Here is a 22,920-nt window from a genome sequence, read left to right as displayed (position 1 = left end):
AGTTCTGTTGATTGGGAGGAAAGAGACCATAAAGTTTACGAATAGCAGAAAATTACGGGTAAGGAGTTCTAGTGAACTGAGAGTGTATTGTTCCTGCAAGTAGCAAGGCCTTGTGAATTTGAGGACAACTGAAAGGCCATAATCCTGTTTTGATCAGTCAAGTTGTTGGGTGTTGTGGCCTGTTCGCATGAGGATTCTGGGTGCATAGATTGCTTGTTGAGAAACAGGTCTCCGTTATGAGAATTGCATCAAGTCTGCATATTAAGGCATTTACAGTGTGTGTAACGATGTGGAGTTCATATACATGAACATTAAGGGCCTGATTCACAAAAGAAAAGTTATACTTTTGGTCTAAGTTCATACCAAAAGTCTAACGTTAGTAATTTTTAGTATTGACAAAGCTAATTTACGAGTAGTATCTTTACGTCCGCACTCGAGGCGAAATCTCCACACTCAGGCGGAGATCTGCGCCGAGTATGGAGATTACACTCCAAGTGCGGAGTGGAATCTCTGCCCTTGTGGTGAAGATTACACCTGAGTGCGGAGTTTCCACCATGAGTGCGGAAACTCTTCCCCGAGTGCGGACGTAAAGATACTATTCTGTGACTTCAGATAGTCGTAAACTTAGACTTTGGTCTAAGTTTACCTTTGTGAATTGGGCCCTTATTGTACTGTAGTCTAGAAAGATCCAGCCTTCTGTTTTTAGAGGCGCTGGACTCCTTTAGTCAGAAAGCACAGAGCATTTACCTTTAGAATATTTTAACTTCTCAAACACCCTACCCCAGCGTCATGATCATGATAGTGTTGTAAATACTGAGCCAGAATGGCTCACCAACAATAGTTCCTTTCTTGAAGATCATTACTGCTGAGATATTCAGCTCTTGTTTCATGGAGCAGCTCTATAACATTTTGCCTTAATAAGGGTATCTATTGGTTTTTGATACACTTCACCACACAGCCCTGAATTAAAAACTCATCATGCACACTAAAAGGCCAGACTTAATACATGTAGGGAACACTTTCAAGATGGTGAGGATTTGTCTGCAGGCCTACTGATGATAAAATATTCATTGTTTTATCACAATGTAAATGCTCTTTCTTATGCACAGAACTAGCCAGATCATGAGTGCCACAGTGAATGAAACACAATGTAAACAATGCATTTATATACTTTCAAGCACCTGCCACATACCGCATAATTATTGGGTTGATGAACATGAAGACTGTGAAGAGCAGAAGCATAAGAGAAGCCAGTAAATAATAGACACCATATGCACGGCCTATAATCTTGAAGAGGACCAGCCAATTCATCAGCAGCCTAGGGCTCTTTATGAGAACCTCCACTTCTTCACCTTCATCCACAGTCTGGGTGTCCTTTTCCTGTTTCCTTGACTTAGTCATTATCCTGCTTTCACTTCTGTTGAAACAAAGGAAACAAGTACATGGACTTATGTTACTGTTATCGAAATACTTGCTGATTTCCAACAATGTTAGCCATAAACATTTAAAATAGCATTTATAAAAATAGGAAAATTTAATATTACTGTTTCTGCTCATCCAAAGTCCTCTGAAGCTGCTTGTAAAACTTGGATACAGTTTGTTCAGCTGTGTCTGAAGTTCTCAATGCCCATATGTCTTCCTCCTCCAGCGGGTGTCTGTATCCTTTTATCATAATGCTGTAAATTAACGATCTGGTCAATATAGTGCAATTGATAAAGAGACATGCACAATGACAGGCACTGGAATGTTGGAGGCAAATGAGAACTAGGGCGGTGCAGTGAGATATAAACACTGGTCCAGGCCTGCTGCTGTCATCTCACCAATGCCTTTGATCTGCAGCCTGTACCTCTCCCAATCAGGTGGAAGAGGGTGCAGTTGTTTGAAAGGAAAATCGTCTTCCCTCCCCTCATTCCACCACTCCCACTGTCACTGCTATTTAGTGACATTGCAGAAACCACAGACAGAGGTAGGGGCTTCTGAGACTTAATTCTGTCTATTTTTAAACCCCCATTTCCATGAAGGTCAGTTGTTGCTGGGGTATGCACACTGGTGGGGGCGGCTAAGGCATTCACTGACAGCACAGGCCAAGAAAAGAGGAAGCTGCTGAGAACCATGGGAAGTTTTGCACCCATGGTGTAGTCCTTGTTAGGTTTTAAATTTAGACAACCTGCGCTTACAGGGTGAAATGTTCTAACAGCATTTCATAGTGGCCATTAATAGCAACAAAAGGACAAACAGCTGACTAAGGTCAAGCACTTAATTTCCATATATCGTCCGTATAGGTATGTGAGTGCCACAACTTCCAGTATCCGCTGTCTAAAGATACTTATAATACAACAAGTCCACAAAAGAAGGAAGGTGCACTCTATCACGAGTCATGCAAAGGCCAACACTTGTAGTAGAAAAAAGTTTCTTCTTTATTCGTAGTCTTGGTTAAAAGACAGGCACACAGCCAACGCGTATATGTTTTTTATAGATTTACTTTATATGTGTGTATTTATGTGGGTGTCTTTATAATAATTTTTACAACCCTGACGAAGTTCCCAAGGCACGGGGGAACGAAACGCGTTGGCTGTGTGCCTGTCTTTTAACCAAGACTACGAATAAAGAAGAAACTTTTTTCTACTACAAGTGTTGGCCTTTGCATGACTCGTGATAGAGTGCACCTTCCTTCTTTTGTGGAATAGTGGCCATTAATGCTCTACTCCCTTGGTATTGGCCCACAACCGCGACATCTGCCAATGATGCTCAAAGTGGCCTGTTTTTACCTACTGTGTCCTATCACAGTGGGCCGGAAGGCTATGAAATAGAATGAAATCATAATAATAATGCACTTTTGAACATTCTCACTACTTAAAAAGAAGTGTTTCTGGTTACATTTGTGGTCATAATGCAGCCAAGTGCATGCATCAGAATGGCAAAAACATATATGTTTTAAGCAATCTGCCTTGAAGTAAAATTACTTTTGCAAAGGACTCCATTTAAGTGAAGCCTATGCCAAGTTCACCCACAAGAGACTCCCTTGGTATGGCCCGATAACAGCACATTCAACTAGGACCTGTTTGGTATAAAGCAATCTCTACAATTTAAAAAGTACAATTTTATTTGAATTGACACCTTTATCTAAGTGAAGCTTACCTTCACCAAGGGTGGGGTAATCTGTAATTTTGTTGATTATTTTTATATTTGATTGTGTTTCTGGAAACGTTTTGCTAAACCATTTTACAGTAGTAAAAAAACGGAACAAGCACTGTCAAAGTCAATAGATTTGTGGTTAATATTCTATGGCATGCAAACAAATGCATGAACAAATGTGCCTGTACTATGTTTGCCATATCTATATATGTCCCTCCTATATCTGTGTACTATTTTCTGTTTCCCAAGCTTTGGCCTCCAGTGAACAAGCACCATAATATTAGGGAAGAAAAAGAGCAGCACTGCAAACTTTTGTTAAAAAACAGTATAGGGACATCGGAAACAGAACCAACGCGCAGATAGTCTATGTACTAATTTCCATGCCTATATTTTGCACATGTTAGCACATTAAGGCCAGATATGCTTGCTTTTCCAATGCTTGCTGTTGGACAGCAGTAGCATTAAACACTTTTGTCAATGATTTAGAATGGGCTCTCTTATTCAGGTGATCAAGCATCAATCTGATATAAAGCAATGTTTTGGGGTGTCAGATAGAAGATGTATACTCTGGTCTGCTCCAAGTGGTTGCAATGAAATCTGAGTCGAGTAATCTCATCTCTCATGTGAATCTTGGCAATTGATGGTTGAGTTATTCTGTGGAGAGTCAGTTTGTTTTAGTACAGCTGGACTTGACCATGAAGTTGGTTTTATGAGGGATGCTGCATCGAGGGGAGGTGGTGGGCTATGTGAAGCGCTGTGGGTTTGACTTTTTTTTTAACTTTACTTATTAGTTTTCGGTTTTAGACATTACAGCCAACACATATAAAGGCATACATAATAGGCTACATAACTTATCTGTTCAAGACATTACTAAGTGAGCGGTATCCTATTCACCCCAGTGAGGGGGGCAGCATGGAACTATAGTACATGTGAGCATTAAACAGCGGGCCAGGCCGTCTTGTAATAGGTTTAAGTGTAAATAGCAGAATGGTAGGTACATTATTATTATGGGTGACATTATAAACCGTTGTGCAAGGTATAACCTGAAGCATTCCTAGATGTCTTGTAGATGGGTTTGGGGATGTTGTCCATCTATGTAGTCTACAGCCCGCTCTCTAGAGAAGGTAGCGTCTTCAGCTAATCGTCAATATTAGGAGGGAAGCCCTTCATCCAGCAGCGAGTCAGTTGTTTATTGGCCAGCAGAAGCAGCACTCCCACCAGCGCATGAATGGCTTTGGGGTGCGCTTAGTTTGCCGTCAGTGGGGCACATCAACTGTAGTTTCCACTATCTCTGCTACAGTATTGACGATTTCTTTTCATTAATATCGTATTGGTGGGCAATCCCATGCAAGGTGAGAGAAGCCAGCGGGGTCGCATGGGCACCGGGGGCACTGCACAGGCTTTTCCGGGTCTAGCCTGCGATACCAAAGGGAATGGCAAACTGGAATGGCACGGTGAGCAAAAAAACGATGGATTTAGGTCTAGATCTCTGTACTGTGGTGAATGTATGACATTGTTCTGCATTCTGTCCATCAACTGTTGTTTTTGCATTTGTCACCCCGAGTGGGACGGGTATGCCCAGGCGTGGGTCCCATGCTCTCCATGCCACTGGAATCAAGCTATCCTGGCTGAAGAGGGGTGAAACCCCGAAACCGGTCCTAGGATGCTTGTTTTCAGTCCAGGGAGGACCTGGCTTGGCAGTTCAGGCTGGACTGTTCCCATGAGGCACAGGGTCAAGACTGATTTGCATATGACTGGGTTCAAACTGGAATGGCATGGTGAGCAAAAAAACGATGGATTTAGGCCCAGATCTCTGTACTGGGGTGAATGTATGACATTGTTTTGCATTCTGTCCATCAACTGTTGTTTTTGCATGTGTAAGTACTGCGGCAAGCAGCAAAATCTATTAATAAACCTGAAATGTAGCGATTTATGTCTATGATTTATAGACATAATTTAATTTGAGTGCAGCAGTATTTCCAAACGTCCAGGTCTAAGTCTGTCCCCGTGGGTTTGATTCTTGAAAGTACTTTTATCTGTCTCTGATTGGAGTAACTGTGTTTCAGGTTACGGTCTCAACTACCTTGATTTATGCTGGTACAATGCAGTCTGGTTTCTATGGGTTGTGTTGGTTATATTAGGGAGACAAAGGCATGGAGGAGCATGAGCTCTTTGTTTGGCAGTAGAAATGGCAAGCACATTGTCAGTGTTAACATCCCTAGTCATGATGGAAGGTATGATGCCTTCAGGGTATCAAACAACATGTTGAAGGTATGGAGATATCTGAGGGTTGGGTCTTCGCTGTCCTATTTTCATACACGGTGTGGTGTAGTTTACATGTGTTTTTAACTTGAGACAAAAAGCTTTTTGCTTGTTCGGGGGTTTTGTGTTCTTTGAGAATAGGAACAAAAAGCACAGTAGATCAGGATAGCAGTCTATGTACTTAGAAAGAAAACAATGAGCAGACCACTTTTAACATATACCAGTCTGAGATATGGCATTTGACACTGATTAAGCTGTCCGGGTTGGGCTTCAGATATCGGTGTTAGTGATATCTGAGGGTAGTTTTAGATCGGTCGGAGGAAATAAAATCTCTGACGTGTAGTTGTATGCATCTTCTAATCTGATATGATCTGATATGAGGCTCTCTTTGCTATTAATGTGGTGGTCATAACAAGATTATGAAAACATTGTTAGGCTATTGATCTTGAGAAGCAGTTTCATTATGCAACAGCCTCAATATGCAGCTGTGGTGTATTCAGTCGGTATGGAGAGAAAGTGTAGTAGGATGTCACATTGTGTGGAAAGGAGTGCATCAGCATGACCTGATATCTGGCTGATCGCAGACTACGGTGCAACCTCACAATTGGTGCAACATCAGCAGGAATGTGAAAAACATTGAAGGGCACAAGTCATATATATGTGAAAAATCAAATACATCTGTAAAAATCACTGTTAGGTTCAAATCATTCTTAGGGTAAATTGAGCTATATTAGGATCGCAAATTGAGGAGCCATATCACATTTAGGACAAAAAACGAATTTAGGTGCAAAATCAGTAGGAGTGTAAAAATACTTGTAGGAAACAGAAATCACATCTGTATGAAAGCGCATTTATTTTATTTATTATTTATTTGAGAGTTTTATATAGCCCTGGCTAGACCCGATGGTATCAGAGCACTTTACAAGACATAGCATCGATAGAAGGATTCAACATAGTAGAAACTGAAGGAATACAAAGAAAGCAACATAGTATATGAAGCTCAATGAGAAACAGAATCCAACATTGTCCATCAGAGGCATTAGTTATAGATTAGATGATAAATTAGGGTAGGAGACCGTATCGAATGATCCTGTTGGTGTAGTAGGCTCATGGTGATGGCTTGAAGTATTTGTTCAGTGGTAGTTCTGTGATTCCGTTTAAAGCAGGTATAGGGAGGGTTGCAGCGAAGGTCTTTAGGAAGTGATTTCCAAATCGATGGAGCATTACCCAAGTAAGAACGTTTTCTGGGATGTTTTTTTCAGTTTAGGAGGGATGAGAAGGTGTGAGTCAGACCTTCTTAGAGCTCAAGTTCTTTCCGCTCTCAATAGTTTGTTTTCTAAATATTAAGGAATTGCATTGTGGAGGGCTTTGTGGGTGATACAGGCTGTCTTGAAGACGCATCTTACTTCAATTGAGAGCCAATTGAGACTCTTGAAAGCAGGTGAGATGTGGTCAAATCTGTTGGTGCCTGTTAGTAGTCTAGCAGCTGCATTTAGAATTGTTCTAAGAGATTTTTTGGGTCCTGGTCATTATGGAATTGCCGTAATCGAATACAGTCTTTAGGTCTTCAGGTGCAATGAACGGTTTGATTTTCTTTAGCTGTTTTAGGTCGTAGAACGTCCCTATGGCAGAATTGTTATTGTGTTCTTTCAGTGACATATTTTTGTCTAGGGTGATTCCCAGGGACTTCAGGGAGTTGGAGAGTGTGAGACAACAATTAAGAGAGTCTATGCTCTTGAGCCATTGTTTGATTGGCGTTGGCTTGTCATTTGGGGAAAAGGGTAATAGTTCAGTTTTATTGGATTTGAGTTTTGGGTGCTTAGCCAGGTTTATATCTTGTTTAGCGTGGTATTCAAATTGTCGATGTCACTATTGGATGATATTTTGCAGTAAAGCTGTGTGTCTTCAGCATATAGGTGAAATTTCACACCAGCTTGTTTCAAGATACTTGTGAGGGGTTTCATGAAGAGGTTGAAAAGGGATGGAACGTGGCTGGAGCCTTGTGGAACTCCTTGTAGAACTGGAGAAAGGCAACTGCTGATTTTTATGTGTTGCGAGAGGTGTTGTAGATAGTACATAAACCATCTCAGGGACATGCCATTGATACCAGTGTGATATGTCAGGGTCTCAAGTAAAGTTTGATGGTTAACTGTGTCAAAATCCGCCAATAGGTCCAGAAGAATTAAGAGGCAAGAGCCGCCTTTGTCTAAGGTTCTGAGAATGTCATCTGATATATTGAGCATGGCAGTTTCTGTGCTACATCCGATTCTGAGTCCTGATTGGATGGTGACATGCAGGTTGAATTTCTCGATGTGTTGATTGAGTTGGATAAAGAAACATTTTTCAAGGTTAGTGACAGGTCTGAAACTGTTGAGGTCCTCAGGACCTGCTCCAGGTATTTTGAGAATGGGTGTGACTTGGCCTATTTGGATGGAGTCAAGAACACATCCCAAGGAGAGGAAAGCATTGATGATTTTGGTCCAGAACGGCAAGATGATGGATTCAGGTTCTGTACTAGTGAAGATGGTAGGGGCTTGGAGGTATGGGATGTAGGTTTCAAATTTGCAATTATCTTGTGGACTTCACCTTCTGTCAACAATGAAACTCTGGCCAATTGGCATTGTTCTTTGGTAAGTGAGGCTCCTACTTGGTTTTGGTTATTTGTGTGTTCCTCAGGTGCAAAGTAGGACCTGTGGAGGGAGTTCCGATGGAGATGGTACGTCGTTAGTTCGCTATTTCCACACAGCATTCATTAGTGGCTATAATTTCCTGTTGGGAGGTGAGGGTAGTTTGTTACTTAACAATGTTGTAAAAATCCCTCTGTCTGTTTTTCAGTCAAGTTGGTTGTGAAAGAAAGCAGCCTTTTTTCTATAGATTAGTTTCTTACAGGAGAGGCCTGCAGGTCTGAGGAGGGCAAGATGCGTTGATGTAGGGTTATGTCTCCATAATCTTTTGGTTGTTGTGAGTTGTCTTCTCTCTGTGTTGATATCAAGATTGATTGAGGATCTTGACTGTATCTTTCTGGATCGCTTGTGTTTGAGCAGTGCTAAAGCCCATTTAAGTGCAGATTCACTTTTAGCTTGCAAAAACACATCCCGGAGCAACAAATCACATTTAGGTGCACAACCATAGTTACATGTAATATCATCCTTGGTAGCAAGGGTTGGTATTACATTTAGGTGCCTAACCACTTAGTGGAGAGACAAAAAGTGGTAGTAAGATGTTGCACTAGATGTACAAGGTGTGCATCATTATAACATCACATTTGTTTGATGGCAAATTGAGATGCAAAATTATCCTTGGTGCAACAGCAGCATGAATGTGAAAAACATTTAGGAGCAATTAACAAAAAAATCCAGCTAGTACAGCACACCCATAACCAGTGTAGAAAGGTCCTAAACACAACTCATTATATAAGGACCAATGTTGGCGTAATTAGATAAGCAATTTCAGAAAGTCTTTAGATAATGTAGGGCATTCCAAAGTTCCACAGGATAAGATGAAAAATCCACGAAGTTTCAATATAAAACGTTCCTTTTATTGGTCTACAGACCCATATCCAATATCGAAACAGCCAACACGTGTTTCATCTGTACTTGCTCAGTACTGTGACTTTCTCAAGGCTAATAGTTGGTTGTGAATAGTTCCAGAATGAAATAAATAAGACCGAAAAATAGATATCAAATCAATAGGGAATCTCCACAGCGTAAAAGATAAAAATCGAATAAGTTCATGATCGTTAATAAATCAATAGTATCTGTAATCATCAGTAACAATCGGTCTTAGATCAAGAGTTCACACTAAAATGAAGTGTGGAGGACTTGCGAAGAACCTTACTAGAACAATATACTGTCCAGCGGCAACACAAAGTAGTAAAGCAGTGGGCGAACCGCCCATGACACGTAAAGTCCTTCCGTATAAGCAGCTTCCTGTACAAAATAACGCGCTTGATAACGCCAAAGGAAATACTCCATTTAGGAGCACAAATCACATTCATGTGAAAAAAATCACTTTTAGGCGCAAATTCATTCTTAGGCAAAGAAAGCAGGTTTGTGATATCACACTGAGATGCAGAATGAAGGAATGTATAAATAAACACAAATATTTATCATGTACTACGTTCCCCCAAAGGCATCTTGGTGCTAATGAAGTTGACAGTAAGTAGAGAAAAAAACGCTCCTTATGTATTCAAATAGAAACATTTTACATTTTTTTAGGAAAGTTGTGTGGTTTTGGATCTTTCTACAGCAAGTGGCGAGTTGATTCCAGGCTTTGGAAGATAGAACAGAGAAAAACCTTGCTCTAAAGAGGGATCATCAGGAGTAACTAGTACCTTCACCTCCTGGGAGAAGCTTAATAGGCAGTAAGGCATGTATCCTCTTATACCATTCTGAATTGCAGCAGCCCCGATGCCATACAGGGCGTGAGGAACCAAAGAAACCTGATTCTTTGCCCCACAGTTAGCCAATGCAGTTCGCATTATGCGTCCAATATGAGATCAAATTTACAGAGGCCAGAAATAACCATATTTTGTATCAATTGCAACTTAGAAAGCAACTTTGTGTGAACACATTATTAGTAGGCAATGACATAGTCAAGCCTGGAAAGAAAAGATTTGGCTACTGCTGTTGCTCGATACTCTTAAGGAATTAACAAAAGACTCTTCCTTAGGTGCTTCAGTTGGTGGAAGAACAGAGTGCACTTGTGCTTCAAATGTAAAACTCTGTGTAGAGGCTGAATGCAAGATTCTTTGCAATTTTGGCTGATGGAGGTGGTATCCCCAGTTTACCAAGCCAGAGATCTGCATTCCTTAAGAAATCAAGGTCACAGGTGAGCACTTCCGTTTCAACAGAGATCGATGGGACCGCTTCACAAAAGTAATCTGGGACAAAATCCTAACTTTACGGCTTTCGGTATTCACAGTAGGCATTTAGGAGTACTAAAGTTAGGATTTTGTCTCAGTGAAACTTAAGTTTTGGTCTTAAGTTAAACTTAAGTCAAACTTAAGTTTAACAGACACAAAATCCTAGTCGTAAAGTTAGGATTTTGTCTCAGTTAAACTTAAGTTTAACTTAAGACCAAAACTAAAGGTTGACTGAGACAAAATCCTAACTTTATGATTTGGGAATACGAAAGTCGTGAAGTTAAGATTTTGTCTAAGCTTACTTTAGTGAATCGGGCCCGATGTAATCATATTTTTGTTAATCCATTATTAGATTTCTAGTAAACAGGGTTGAAGACTTTGTTGAATCTGCTCCGTGGCGTAATCCAGTCTAACAGGAAGTAGGGTGTCATCTGCATAGGACAGCCAGTGGAGACCAAAGGATGTTAATAGGTGGCCCGTACATTGATACAGAATAAGCTTGGGAACAAATAATCTTTTGCAATATGACCTTTGTGTTCAAAATGACCCCAAGTGCAACACCTTTGGAAGAGTCGCAATTATAAGGAACACAATTTACATTTCTGAGGTAAAACACATTTAGGTGCAAAGTGAGTATGAGTGTGGAAACACATTTAGAAGCACAAAACATATTTAGGATCCAAATCACACTGAGGTACAAAACCACCCTCAGTGCAACACCAACAGGATTGGGAAACACTTGTAGGAAGAAAAATTACATTAGGTGCAATGTCACTTTGGAGGCAAAATACATAGAGGCCAGAGCAGGAAAGGAGCCATGGCAGCATTGAAATTGGGAGAGAAAAACAGATGAGAATGGGCAGAAAAGCAGGTGAAGGACAAGAATAGTTAAAGGCTGTTAAGAAGAAATGTTTGGATGGCTAAGTTGACAATTTTAGAACCAATGGACAAGGATTGTTATGCACAACTTAGGTATCAGGATTGATGAGAATGTCAAGTTGCGGTCAATCAATCAATCAATTAATCAGGGGTTTATAGCGCAGTTGCTCACCCATTAGGGCCTCAAGGCGCTGGGGGGCTGCTGATCCGTCTGGGCACAGGGGTTCAGTCGGAGAGCCAGGTCATGAGATCCTTTCTGAATTGGGTCAGTGACGGGGACTGCCTGCGGTGGAGGCGCCGGGTGATCAGGTCTTGGCAGCGAGGTGAGAGAAGGATCTTCCTCCGGTTTTGGTCTTGTGTATCCGTGGGACAGTGGCCAGGGCCAGTTGGGCAAAGCCAATGTGTCTGGCAGGTAAGTGGAATTAGAGACGGTGGTTCAGATACGCTGGTCCTATGTCGTGGAGAGCTTTGAAGGCATGTGTAGGAGCTTGAAGGTGATTCCAGGTGGTGCCAGGATCCTGATTTTTACCTTGAAAATATTTCATAACATTCTTGCTTATGTAGATTTGCATCATCATATTCATATGGGTAATGGAGTTATTGAAATAGTTCATATCTGGGAGCTGCAAAAAATGTTTTCTATCATCTTCAACTTATTCAGAGTGTGGCAGCCAAATTGCTAGAAAGAAATGGGAACACCTATCTTTCTGAAGCACCAATTACACTAGCTTCCAGTTTGTAAAAAACTTCTGTTTCAATTGTTAAGGATTGTTCATAAGGGACTATATTCAATTACGCCTATTTTTCTTATGTGTTGGACTTGGCATGTTTGGCAGGTTTTTCCCCTGACGTTTTGCTTTCTGACCTCCTGTTTTTGATTGTATACTGGACTCTGTTGTTTTTGCTGGATTAATATCTCTGTGCACTTTCTCACTGCTGTTCAGAGTTAAAGACCAAGTGCTCCTGCTGTAAATTGTGTTTAAGGATTGGTGTTTCCATGATTAGCATATGTTATTTTCTAATCCCTAGTAAGGTGCACAGGTGTGCCCAGGGCCATAAATCAAATGCTACTAGTGGACCTGCAGCCCTGTTTGTGCCACCCACGCAAGTAGCCTTTCAAAGGGTTCTCAGACCTGCCACTGCAGTGTCTGCGTGCAATTTTTGCTGCCATGTCGACCTGGCAAGTGCACCCATTTGCCAGGTCCTAACCTTCCCTTGCCTTTCCTTACATGTAAGACACCCGTAAGGTAGGCCCAATATACCCCTGTGGGCAAGAAGCAGTGTTGGTGAAAGGTAGGACATGTACTGGTGTATGTCACATGTCCTGATAGTGAAATACGGTACAATTCGTTTTTCACTTTTGAAAGACTATCTTTCTCATAGGTTAACATGGAAGTTGCCTTGTAACACCTTACAAGCATCCCTTTCCATTGAGGCAAGATAGAGAGCTGGAGTTTAGGCTTCCTGAACTCAGAATTTTAAAATACATTTTTAGTGAAGATCATTTTTTTCATTGAGTGTTTGAAAATGCCACTTTTAGAAAGTGGACATTTTCTTGCTTAACCATCCTGTGTGCCTTCGCCGGCAGGTGTATTCACTGTCTGGGTTCAGAGTTACAGGAGCAGGGGTTGTGCATTCACACTAGACAGACACAAACGGGGAGCTGAGTGTGTCCTGTCTTCCCTAGGTGACTCATAGCCAGGCTGAATAGACCTGGCTGCATTTAGAGTAGTGGGCGGAGCTGTCACATGCACATGAGTAGACTGTGGCTGCCTTCCACAATGCTGTCTCCACCTCCTGTGGTGAACCTGGCCTGAGCCAGGTAGAACTGGTTTATGTGTGGCAGAGGAACTTTGCTTGTACCAACTTCAAAGGGAAATGTGGTATAAATATTGGGGCCCTGACTTCAGGACTTTGTAACTCTTTGGGATCAAGAAACCTGCCAAGAAGAAGAGCTGGAGAAGCTGCTGTGAGGAGAAACTACCACTTTGCTGTGTGCTTTGCTGTGTTAGCCTACAGTGGCTGCTTGTGTCTTGGGCAGTGAAAGGACTAGACTGAACTTCTTACAAACTTCTTCTTCTGAGTATCAGCAAGGGCTTGAAGTAGAGCTTGCCCCCGGCTCAAGAAGTCTCATGAACAGCAAAGACTTCACCTTCCTCTGGGTACCGCATCTGGGACTGTGTTTCAGTTGCCACAGAGGGAAACAGCAACCTGATGCCATCACTGATACCGCTGCTGGCTCCGTGACCTGAAGGCACTGCAGATGGCACTGCTACCCTTTGCACCGCAACCCTGCCCTCCCCAATGATGCAGTCTGCTGCTGCCACCAAGCCGCTGCTTGCACCGCGACTTGTTGACACCGCACTCCGCACCACCTCGCTTCACTCCGCCACCCTGGTCTCCCCGACAATGCCTCTGCAAGCTGACATCAACGCTGCTGCCTGCACATAGGTCTGGGGGCACCACTCATAAGTTACACGACGCACCGCCTCGTCTCACACTGCAAACTTGGGCCACCGATGCTAGGTCCATTGGTCTCAGATCATCAACTGCCGCTGCTGTTTGCACTGTGACCTGTCAGCATCGCAATGAGCACCTCTCCACTTTGCACCGTGCCCTGGTCTCACCGACGCCGCTGGACGCCTGCCACCGAGCCGCTGCCTGCAGAGCGTCCTGAGGGCACCACCCGCCACACCTCTCTGCTTCAAACCACAGCCTCGATGCCTGCCTCAGCCGCTGTCGGACTGGAACAAAAGGCACTGTTTGAGGGTCTTCTGACACCGCAGCCAGCCCACACCATCACAGTCAACTGGAACCGTTGGATTTGTATGTTCCCGACACAGCGATAGCCCTGGATGGAGCTATTGACTTCAAGGAACTGCATTTAAATTCTATTTTTGCTTTATTGATATTTGGAATAACTGTATGTTGGATTTTTATCGTTTTGGTCTTGTTTTGCACAGATAAATATTGGCTATGTTTCTAAAACTGGTGTGGTGTCCTTTTGTAGTGTTTTCACTGTATTACTGTGAGTTATGAGCAAAGACTTCACACATTGCCTCTGAGATAAGCCTGACTACTCATGCCAAGCTACCAAGGGGGTGAGCAACGGTTATTTTAGAAGTGTATCCCCCTTACCCTGACTAGACGGAAGGGTCCCTACTTGGTCAAGGTGCAAACCATTGCCAACTAGACACCCCCATTTCTAACAGTATGACAAAGTTTAAATAGCATACTCCTGCTTCGTAGGCTAATGGGCTTATACTCCAATCCACACATTCCAACCATCCTTTTTTTAATGTTCACAGTGAAATGCCTTAAGTTCCGAAAGTATGCCTGGATCCCACATTCACTGTGCCGTAGGTCTAAAGTGGCACCTTACTGATGAAGCCCAACATGGCTGAAACTGGTCTGGGTGCTTGTGTTCCCATTAGAAAAGGACATGAAGTAGAAATTTACACTGACTATTCCTACTGGGAAAGAACCTAGACTGTTTTACATGTGGGTGCACTGCACCAGAAAGTACTGAACAGGATGCCACCTTACCAGTGTCACACTTTGCTAAACAAGGCACACAGGAACAATGGCTGTGTTTCTTCACACAGGAAAGTCATATTTTGATGTGTCTTATATTCCTGATAGGCAGGTAAAAGGTTGCTTTTACCATGTCCGGGGAGAGAGAAGAAGGTTGTGAAAAAAAGATGGCAGAGGCACCAAGAAGACAACAAGGTTTAGATAAGGAGGGACTGCTAGAATGAAGGTATGAAAAGAAAGAAGAGTATGATGGAGAAAGTAAGGAAGTCAGAGGAATAACTCATACTACCAGAAATGATGCTGGTAGTGGGACACAAGTGTTAACTCGGAATTCAGGTCTAATTTGTTGATACAGACATTGACTGAGGCCAACAATACAATAAAAATACACACAAGACTAAGAATAATAACATAAAATAATATGCAATGGAATATATTATTATGTTGTAGGCTAATCATGCCTAAAAGTATGAACTGAATTTGATGAATAAGCATAGAGAGCATACGACAAGGTACACTATTACACTATAGGAAGGTGAATACATGTGTAAGTTAGTAAATGTTTAGAAAATTATTTTAAAATGCAAAACTGCAATTACAAATGCATTCATTTATAGGTGAACACATATGAGTCAGTATGTCATTTTGAAAATGTGCTTTTGATTGACCTACTAATGGATGTAGGAATTTATAACAATGCACTATAAGGCATGGCATAACAATACATGTTCTGCTTTCTGTACTCCTTCGTTGCGCAGAAGTCCTATCCTCTGATTAAAGGGAATACCCTTCCCTGAGCCTAAAACCAATTCTATTGGTAATTTTTATGAAGTTACTAAAAGCAATGTTCTTATAACTTTGTGATTGATGGAAAAAACCTAAGTACAGTTGCATCTTGTTGATGGTGGCTGAACTGGTAATCATATCATCGTCAAGTGTTACCTCAGTTTATGACCCCCTTTTTAATAAATTGTCATGTGATAATAGCTGATCTTGTGTCTTGGTCTCCAAACAGAGTTGGGGAAGTATAAATCCTAGATGTCAGCTGCATACTACCAATTCCCCTCTTTTAGGGAGGAAGGGCGATAAGATAGGCTCACCATCCTGAATGGTTTATTCAGAGGATTAGTTGAAAGAGGGAAAGCGAAAATAGTAAAGACTTACAGACCTATTTTTCTCTTCAAAAAAGCAAGAGTAGAAATCCTGGTTCATATCAGATGGTGGCTGTCCCTTCAATGTATTGGTTGCTGGATCTCCATTAGCATCTCAGGAGATTCAAGATGAGTATAGGTGGAGGGGAAGCAACAAGGAGATAGAGGCAAGGAGTCTGAACACACCAAAAGGGTCCCCCAGGATCTGAAGGGATGGATGGATTGACAACAGGCAAAAAGTAACTAATACACACGACTTGCCTAGAGGTGTGATCTGGGGCAATTAAATCTTTTTTGGCTTCTGTTATGACCTTTTGGACCTAAGGCGACTGCTTCAACCCTGATGATTTAAAAGTTGCTGACAATGCAATGGAAGAATATAAATGTCCTACAATGGGACTACCAAACAGTTTTTTGGCTCTGCTATTCTAAATATTAACAGTAATTAACTTGCCATCTTGCAGTAATTGGCAGCAATGTTGCCAGAAGCTAAAGGCAAGTATGAAACATCTGTAAACTGATCAAATTACCAGCTGTCATCTTATTAATGGTCATTATTCTTCATCATGACTAGCAAAATACAGTGGCACTGCCTTGTATTAATGTTATTACAACTATTCATCATCATAGTATTTTCTGTCAACACCTAAACATGATGGTAAGACAGTTGGCTATCCACTGAAAGCCAAGCAGGCTTGGTGCCACCTTGTCTCAAAAATGAGTAGAATGTAGCTGTAACAACCAAAATACAGTTTGTCATTAGCCTGTCAATTGAAGGGTTTAGATATTTAGGGACTCATTTTGATGTCGGTCGGAAAGTCTCCGACCTGCAGTTGGAGACTTTCCGAACGACATCTTCCCTTTCACATTCGACCGCCGTATGACAATGATGGCGGTCAGAAGTGAAACTGGCCGGTCATTCCAGCTGGCTACCAACGGGCTCAAGGAGCCCATCGGCCAGTTGGAACCAGCACGTGATCCCTTAAAGACAGTGTTTCCGACGTCGGGATTAAGATGTCGGTTTCTGACAGGCTTTTCATGCTGGGCTTTCCGACACAAAAAGCCTGTCAGAATGCGACTTTGGGGGCCCTAGCAGGGCCCCTTCTCCCTGCCTCCTCCGGTACGGGGACAAAGGGGCAACTATGGTGCCCCCCTGTGAATCCCTGCACCGTGTGGCAGGCACCTCATGGTGCAGGGATTTACACAAACTCCCATTTCTCCATGGGAGCTTGCGCTGCGGGCAGAAACTGGCCGCAGCACAAGCTACCATAGAGAAATGGGAGTTTGCGACCGCACCATATACGGTCTCATTGTAATTTGGTGGTAGGAACTACCGACCTACGGTTGGTCGGTTCCAACACCGAAACGGTCTGCCCGACATCATAATAATGGGTTTGCTTTGGCAAGAGTAGATATTTTGTATGTATGTATTGTATGTATGTAATAGCCAATTTTTTCTCCCTAAAATCTTTCAGACAACTAGATCATAAAAAAATAACACTTACCCAGTAAACCAATTAAACGTAACTTGAGAGAGAAATGAAGAATGTGCCTCTGGGCATGGATTCTATAGAAGAAATGGAAAGATAGAATTTATGGTCATTTTTAAAAATACCATTCTGCTTTTAAATCCCACTGATATTACTTAACTGTTAGTATACTGTGAAGAGCAATATTTTTAATGCATGCATAAAGAAATTAAACATTCTATGATGTGAAGACGAAAAACTGGAGAAAATAATTATACTACTTCAATTTTAAACCTGCTATATAAAGCATGGTTATGTACTTAACACATGTCCCTTTTGAATCAGAACTAAGCATTTGATGGCTTCAGAGTATGAAAATTCAAATCAGTGGATCTACTTTGCATTCAAATCTGTGCTCTAAATGTTTGTCTCAATTTTTCTTATGCATCAGACTAGTACTTCCTAAAGGTGATTGTAATCCAAAATCATTTTCATCATACAAAGGTAAGTAGCAGGGGCCACAAGCTTGCCGCACATCCGACATCAAAGTTTGTTGGGCTTTACATTGAAAATGTCTCAACAATTTTGGTGCTACCAAGATAACTAACACCCTGCTACCAAAGGATGTTGTGTGAGCTTTTGGCCAATGTGGCTTTCGTTCTTATCAATAAGTTAATATGTATCAGGGCACTCAATACAGGTAATGACATAACCAGAAAAAGTCCACATGTTCAAACTTTAGGGCCGGATTTAGATCGTGGCAGATGGGATACTCCGTCACAAATGTGATGAATATCCCCTCCGCCGTGTTACAAGTGCATTTATTCCTATGGCACTTGTAATACGGTTGACGGGATCTCCATCACGTTTAGGACAGAGTATTCTATCCACCAAGATCTAAATCAGGCCCCAACTTACCAACAAGAAAAACAAGCTTACCCGGGAGACTGCAGCTATTTTCAATTTTGCCTCTAGACTGGGGAAAAGACCGGTGGGGGATCTTTTGAAGCTTTACATGGCCAAGTGTATCCCAAAGGCATTTATGGCAGTGAAATTTGGGGGTGTACTGCCAAAGGCGAATTTCAAATCGTGGAAAATACATTTTTTTGATGGCTTTTATCCATTCCTTAGGGTACACCCCCTTTCACTGCTCATGAGGAGCTAGGTATGTCCTACATCACCGACTTGATAGCCTTTCACCCTGTGTCTCTCTGATTAGGAATCTGGGCTGAAAAGGGGACCACATTAAAAAGCGATCCTAAAAGATTGTCTGGATCTTGACCGCGCCTCCCGGGTACCATGGCTTAGATATGTCAAAAACAGCTTAACGAATTTCGGGCTGAGGAGATCTCCACACTACTCTTGATGTGACTAGTAAGAAGGATCTGAACCTTATTAAGGTGGCCTTCCATGAGTATCAGATCATGGCAAGGGAGGAGAAGGAGCTACTGAAGCCCAGTGTATGTCGTTTTGTCATGTTTAGGACCACCCAGATGGTAGAGCAGTACTTACTGGGATTCAGAAATTCAAATGACTGCTTTCTACTGACCAGGTTGCTTATTCGATCTTTTCCAACTCCTTCTTGCCCACCCCAGGGGTCAGAATAAGGGACACATTTTGTCGTCCTGTGACTGCTGTGGAATATCTCCACAGGACATGGTTCATTTTATGATGTTTTGCCCATTTTATGATACCCCCAGAAAGTCCTTTTTAATTCCCATTTTGAAAAAGGCCAATTTTAGCCAAATAAGACCCACTTTTATTTTTTTACAAATGCTGTTGGGCAGCACTGTTTTTTATGTGCTGAATTTCTTAAAATCTGCTATCAGGCTTAGAGCTAGCTGTTACTAACTAGCTTGATACCCAACACTATCCCTGGCGCCATGCACGTTGCCTGTTTATCGTGCTTGTTCATTCATTAATCTGATTATGTGCAAGGAACTATCCCGGTGCCTGCGTTCAGGGCGTTCAATCACCCCTTTAGGATCTTCTGCAGGGTCACCAGGGCTCTCATCAGGGTTAGCCAGAGGTGCATCTGATAACTCTACCCCTCCTAAATTACAAAAGACTATCAGGCGAAAGAAAACCCGGGGTCACCTCTCATATTTGAAATCTCATCGATCCGTGTTGTCAATGTTCACAAAGGGTCTGAGGGGAACTATATTAAAAGAGAAAGCACAGGGAATGGCCACCGGTGTAGTTAGCGTGTATGAGGCAGGCATATGTGCTGCTCTTTCCGAGACGACTGTGCCACACCACCCTAAGCTGACTTATCAAAGCACCGGGTAGCACTTCCTTTGCCTCAGGCTATTGATGAGCGCTCCTTAATAATAGCGATTGAAGATATAGAGATGGACATGGGTATGGTTATGTAAGACGTCAAGGTTCAAACAAAAATAAATGTTGCCACTTAGCAGGTGTCCGAATCTCTAGGTTCACTGACTTTGGTTGAAAAAACAAGCCTTTTGAATGTCACAGAACCATCTCTTGGCCACTCTTCCTTTAAAAGGCCCCCCCAAACACCACAGATTACAAACTGCAGCCTTGTACCTGGGGACTTGGAGGATTATTCTATGCCGGACATTGCCATACAGATGGAAAATATTAAACAAGTATTGGTGGCTAATCTGAATATGCCAGTTGCCCAGGAATTGGCATCAAGACCGACATTGGGCAATCATACTAGCTGCCTTTGCCTGCCTGCTTTGTTTAGTAGTACATCCTCTAGTGCGCCCATTGCGCAATCATTGGGTTTATCAAAGTCTGAGGTGTCTCCAAATGAAAGGGCACAAGATTCTTGGCAATATTTAAATGAAGGGGTTTATGGATTGGGGGTGAGGGGGAGTTAATGTTGACATGCTTTATTCCTTTTGAGAGGATTCTCTCATCTATTTTGACTCTGCTTGAGAAATCCACTGCTAATTCTAACCACATACTTGATGTTCTTTATCCAATTTTAATGTAGGTTCAGGAGCTCAATTCTGCCGGTCCTTGGTTAGGGAAGGCTGATAAGGATATTGACGTGGGGACTGATCTAAAATCTTAGGCATGTTAGACTCACATTGGGGGAGGAATCCAGGTGGAGGCTTAGGAAGATATGGGGGCTTCCCCCTTATTTTTGGCCAGAGATAGCCCAATTTCAGATATCGTACCCAAAAATCAAGTGGTAGGGGACCATTCACATGTCGGTCTGGGGAAAACATAAATGTAATTGAACGTAAGAATTTGCGGTAGGTTTACCCTATTTTCAAAAAAGGGAACATTTGAGTGCCTTGTGTTACAGATATATTAATGGATGATCCACCCCTAGTCAAAGGGTCTAGGGATGAGCTAGAAGCTGTTCCCCCCAGGGAGGGCGGCCCTCCTACAGAAAGTAACGGATTAAAAGTACAAACGGAGAAGAAGAGTAGGAGTGAGCGTATTACAAAGCGCAAGCCTAAAAAACTGAGATTCCCTATGGTATTGGAGGAGCTAGACACCTTGACCTCGCACCAAAATAGAACTAAACCCAAGCCCACCGAGTCACACGACGGCCAGATTTTAGGGACACATCTTCCCCTTACTATGATAGATGACCCTGTATGGGAGGGTTGAGGGAAGACGGAAAGGCAGGAGGACATAGGGATGGCCAGAGATACTGGGGGGGGGGCGGGTGGGAATACATGGGAGAATCACAAAGCAAGTATTGGAGTCCCATGCAATAAGGGAAGCCCATGATCGGGTGAACTTAGACTTAAAGACTCAAGATGTTGTGTTAAAACTAGGACAACATTCTCCCAATGCTCCCCACCAGGGATACTCTCCCCATACAGATTGTTCCCACTCAAGGGAGGTCTTTGGAGGGGGGACCTGAACCTGCCACCCACATAGGGCAAATGTTAGAGTTGGGGTTTGACCAAAGTCTAAGTGATAATGCACACCTAGGATATAGATCAGGGCAAGCATCTAATATTCTGATTTTTGCGTCACTATTTGATATAGAATTAGATCCGCTCAATAGAAGTTACCTTTTGCAGTTATTATCTGAAATAGAGGATTTGCAACTGGTAATAAGTAAATATATTGCGCGGGCCTATTTAGACCTCAGTAGTGGCCATCCAAACTCTAAAGTGACGTTTAGCTCAGGCATAATTGCAATGTTAGTTTTGGCCAATGTTGATCATTTTAGCAAAAGGGATTGATGTTTTTCCATATGAGGAGCCTTTTTAAGCCCAGCTAGAATACCATAGGAAAGACTGCCAGGAACCAGGTAGAGCATTATCTAACATAAGGAGAGCAATAAATCTGAAAGATATTAAAATTTCGGTTGGTGGCTGAAATGAGAGATTATTATTGTAGGTCCCGAGGTCCAAAGGGCCACCAAACATAGAGGGGAGGAAGAGATGGCCCAGTAGAGTTGGGTAGCTCGCTCTCTGAATGCTTCAAAAGAAAATACACAACTCCCAATGTTGTGGAGGTAGCCCTCTGGGAAAAATCTGGTACTGGAACCTGGCTGGAGTTGGAAACTCAAGCTCTAAGTTAAAATCCTTATTGATACATGATCCATTGAGTGAAATCAATTATCACTGGACCAGGACAATATGTTGTGTTTGTAGCATGGATTGTTTTCCTGTGTGATGCCTTGCGCTTGAACGTGGGCCGTGAGGGCTTGAGTTTTTTTTTGTCCTTGTTTCAGTTGTAATATGAAAACAATAAAATGTGTTATTAAAATAAAAAGGACTGTGAACTGCTGATATCTGCCCTGTGAAAGTTCTCAAAGTGTGTGTGAGACAGTTGCACTCTAATTTAGCAGTTGTTCATGCAATAAAACCATGCACTGCTGCTACTCCGGCTGTACCTGTTCGGTACATTAGGGAAGCATGTATTGCTGCTGCATGTGATGAGTGGTGTGCTCTATCATGAAAACAAGTGCGCAATACAAATGTAGGTATGAGATGCTTTACAGCAGACTCAGCAAAATATCATGTTTGGCATATGTATCAAGTGATTCAGGGACTGTAAAGTAGTGTGTAATACATACTAATGACAAGAGATAACAAGGCAGATGTGCTTAGGGTAATGCAATGCAATTTTTGTATGTTTCACCACTTGAATACAACTGGCATGTTCGTTTGTACATGTTAACAACAATTGCGGTGGGGAGATGAACACACTCCCAACCAACTGCCAAACTTGGGATAAAGCTACACTTAAAATGTGGAAAGGCTCATGGCTGTCAGAGTTAGATGAGGAAGAGAAAGGAGATTTCACTGGTCGCAGTATTTCAGATATTGTGGAAGTAATTCAGCACCTGGTAGCACTGTCTCGTGCCCCAAAGAGTACTGATTCCACGTGGCGGGGCAGATAACCCTGGCTGATGGTGTCTTCTGCCTTGAAACCAACACCCCAAGGAGGCCCTTTTTCCCAAGGCCAGTGCACTCCCGCGAGCCAAGGTATCTGCTGCCTGGTTCCATGACTGAGAAGACAATTGAAGATCTTTTATTAGTGCAGTTTGCAGGCATCTCAGTAGGGAGTTCGCACACAGTATACCACGATGGTAGACACAACGGCTGCCTTAAAAGCATAAAGGTACCAGTGGGATTATGAGAGCTGACTTTTCTGCCTGTTTTAATACAGCACGCATGCC

At 42.3% G+C, this 22,920-nt stretch overlaps 1 protein-coding gene across 1 annotated transcript in view; it reads right to left on the bottom strand.

Moving 5' to 3' along the window:
- The window catches only part of LOC146789753 (multidrug resistance-associated protein 1-like), a 621,679-nt gene that overhangs the window by 372,417 nt on the left and 226,342 nt on the right, over positions 1-22,920 (bottom strand). Inside the window, exons 6-8 of the mRNA XM_085632086.1 lie at positions 17,331-17,392; positions 1,545-1,676; positions 1,193-1,417 (exon numbers count right to left, since the gene is read on the bottom strand). Coding sequence (XP_085488212.1) covers positions 1,193-1,417; positions 1,545-1,676; positions 17,331-17,392 — 419 coding nt within the window. The remainder of the gene's footprint in view (positions 1-1,192; positions 1,418-1,544; positions 1,677-17,330; positions 17,393-22,920) is intronic.

Source organism: Triturus cristatus, chromosome 10 (genome assembly GCF_964204655.1).
Source record: "Triturus cristatus chromosome 10, aTriCri1.1, whole genome shotgun sequence".
Taxonomy (NCBI): Eukaryota; Metazoa; Chordata; class Amphibia; order Caudata; family Salamandridae; genus Triturus; species Triturus cristatus.
The sequence above is the reverse complement of the archived record's forward strand: the minus strand, read 5'-3'. Positions and strand labels throughout refer to the sequence as shown.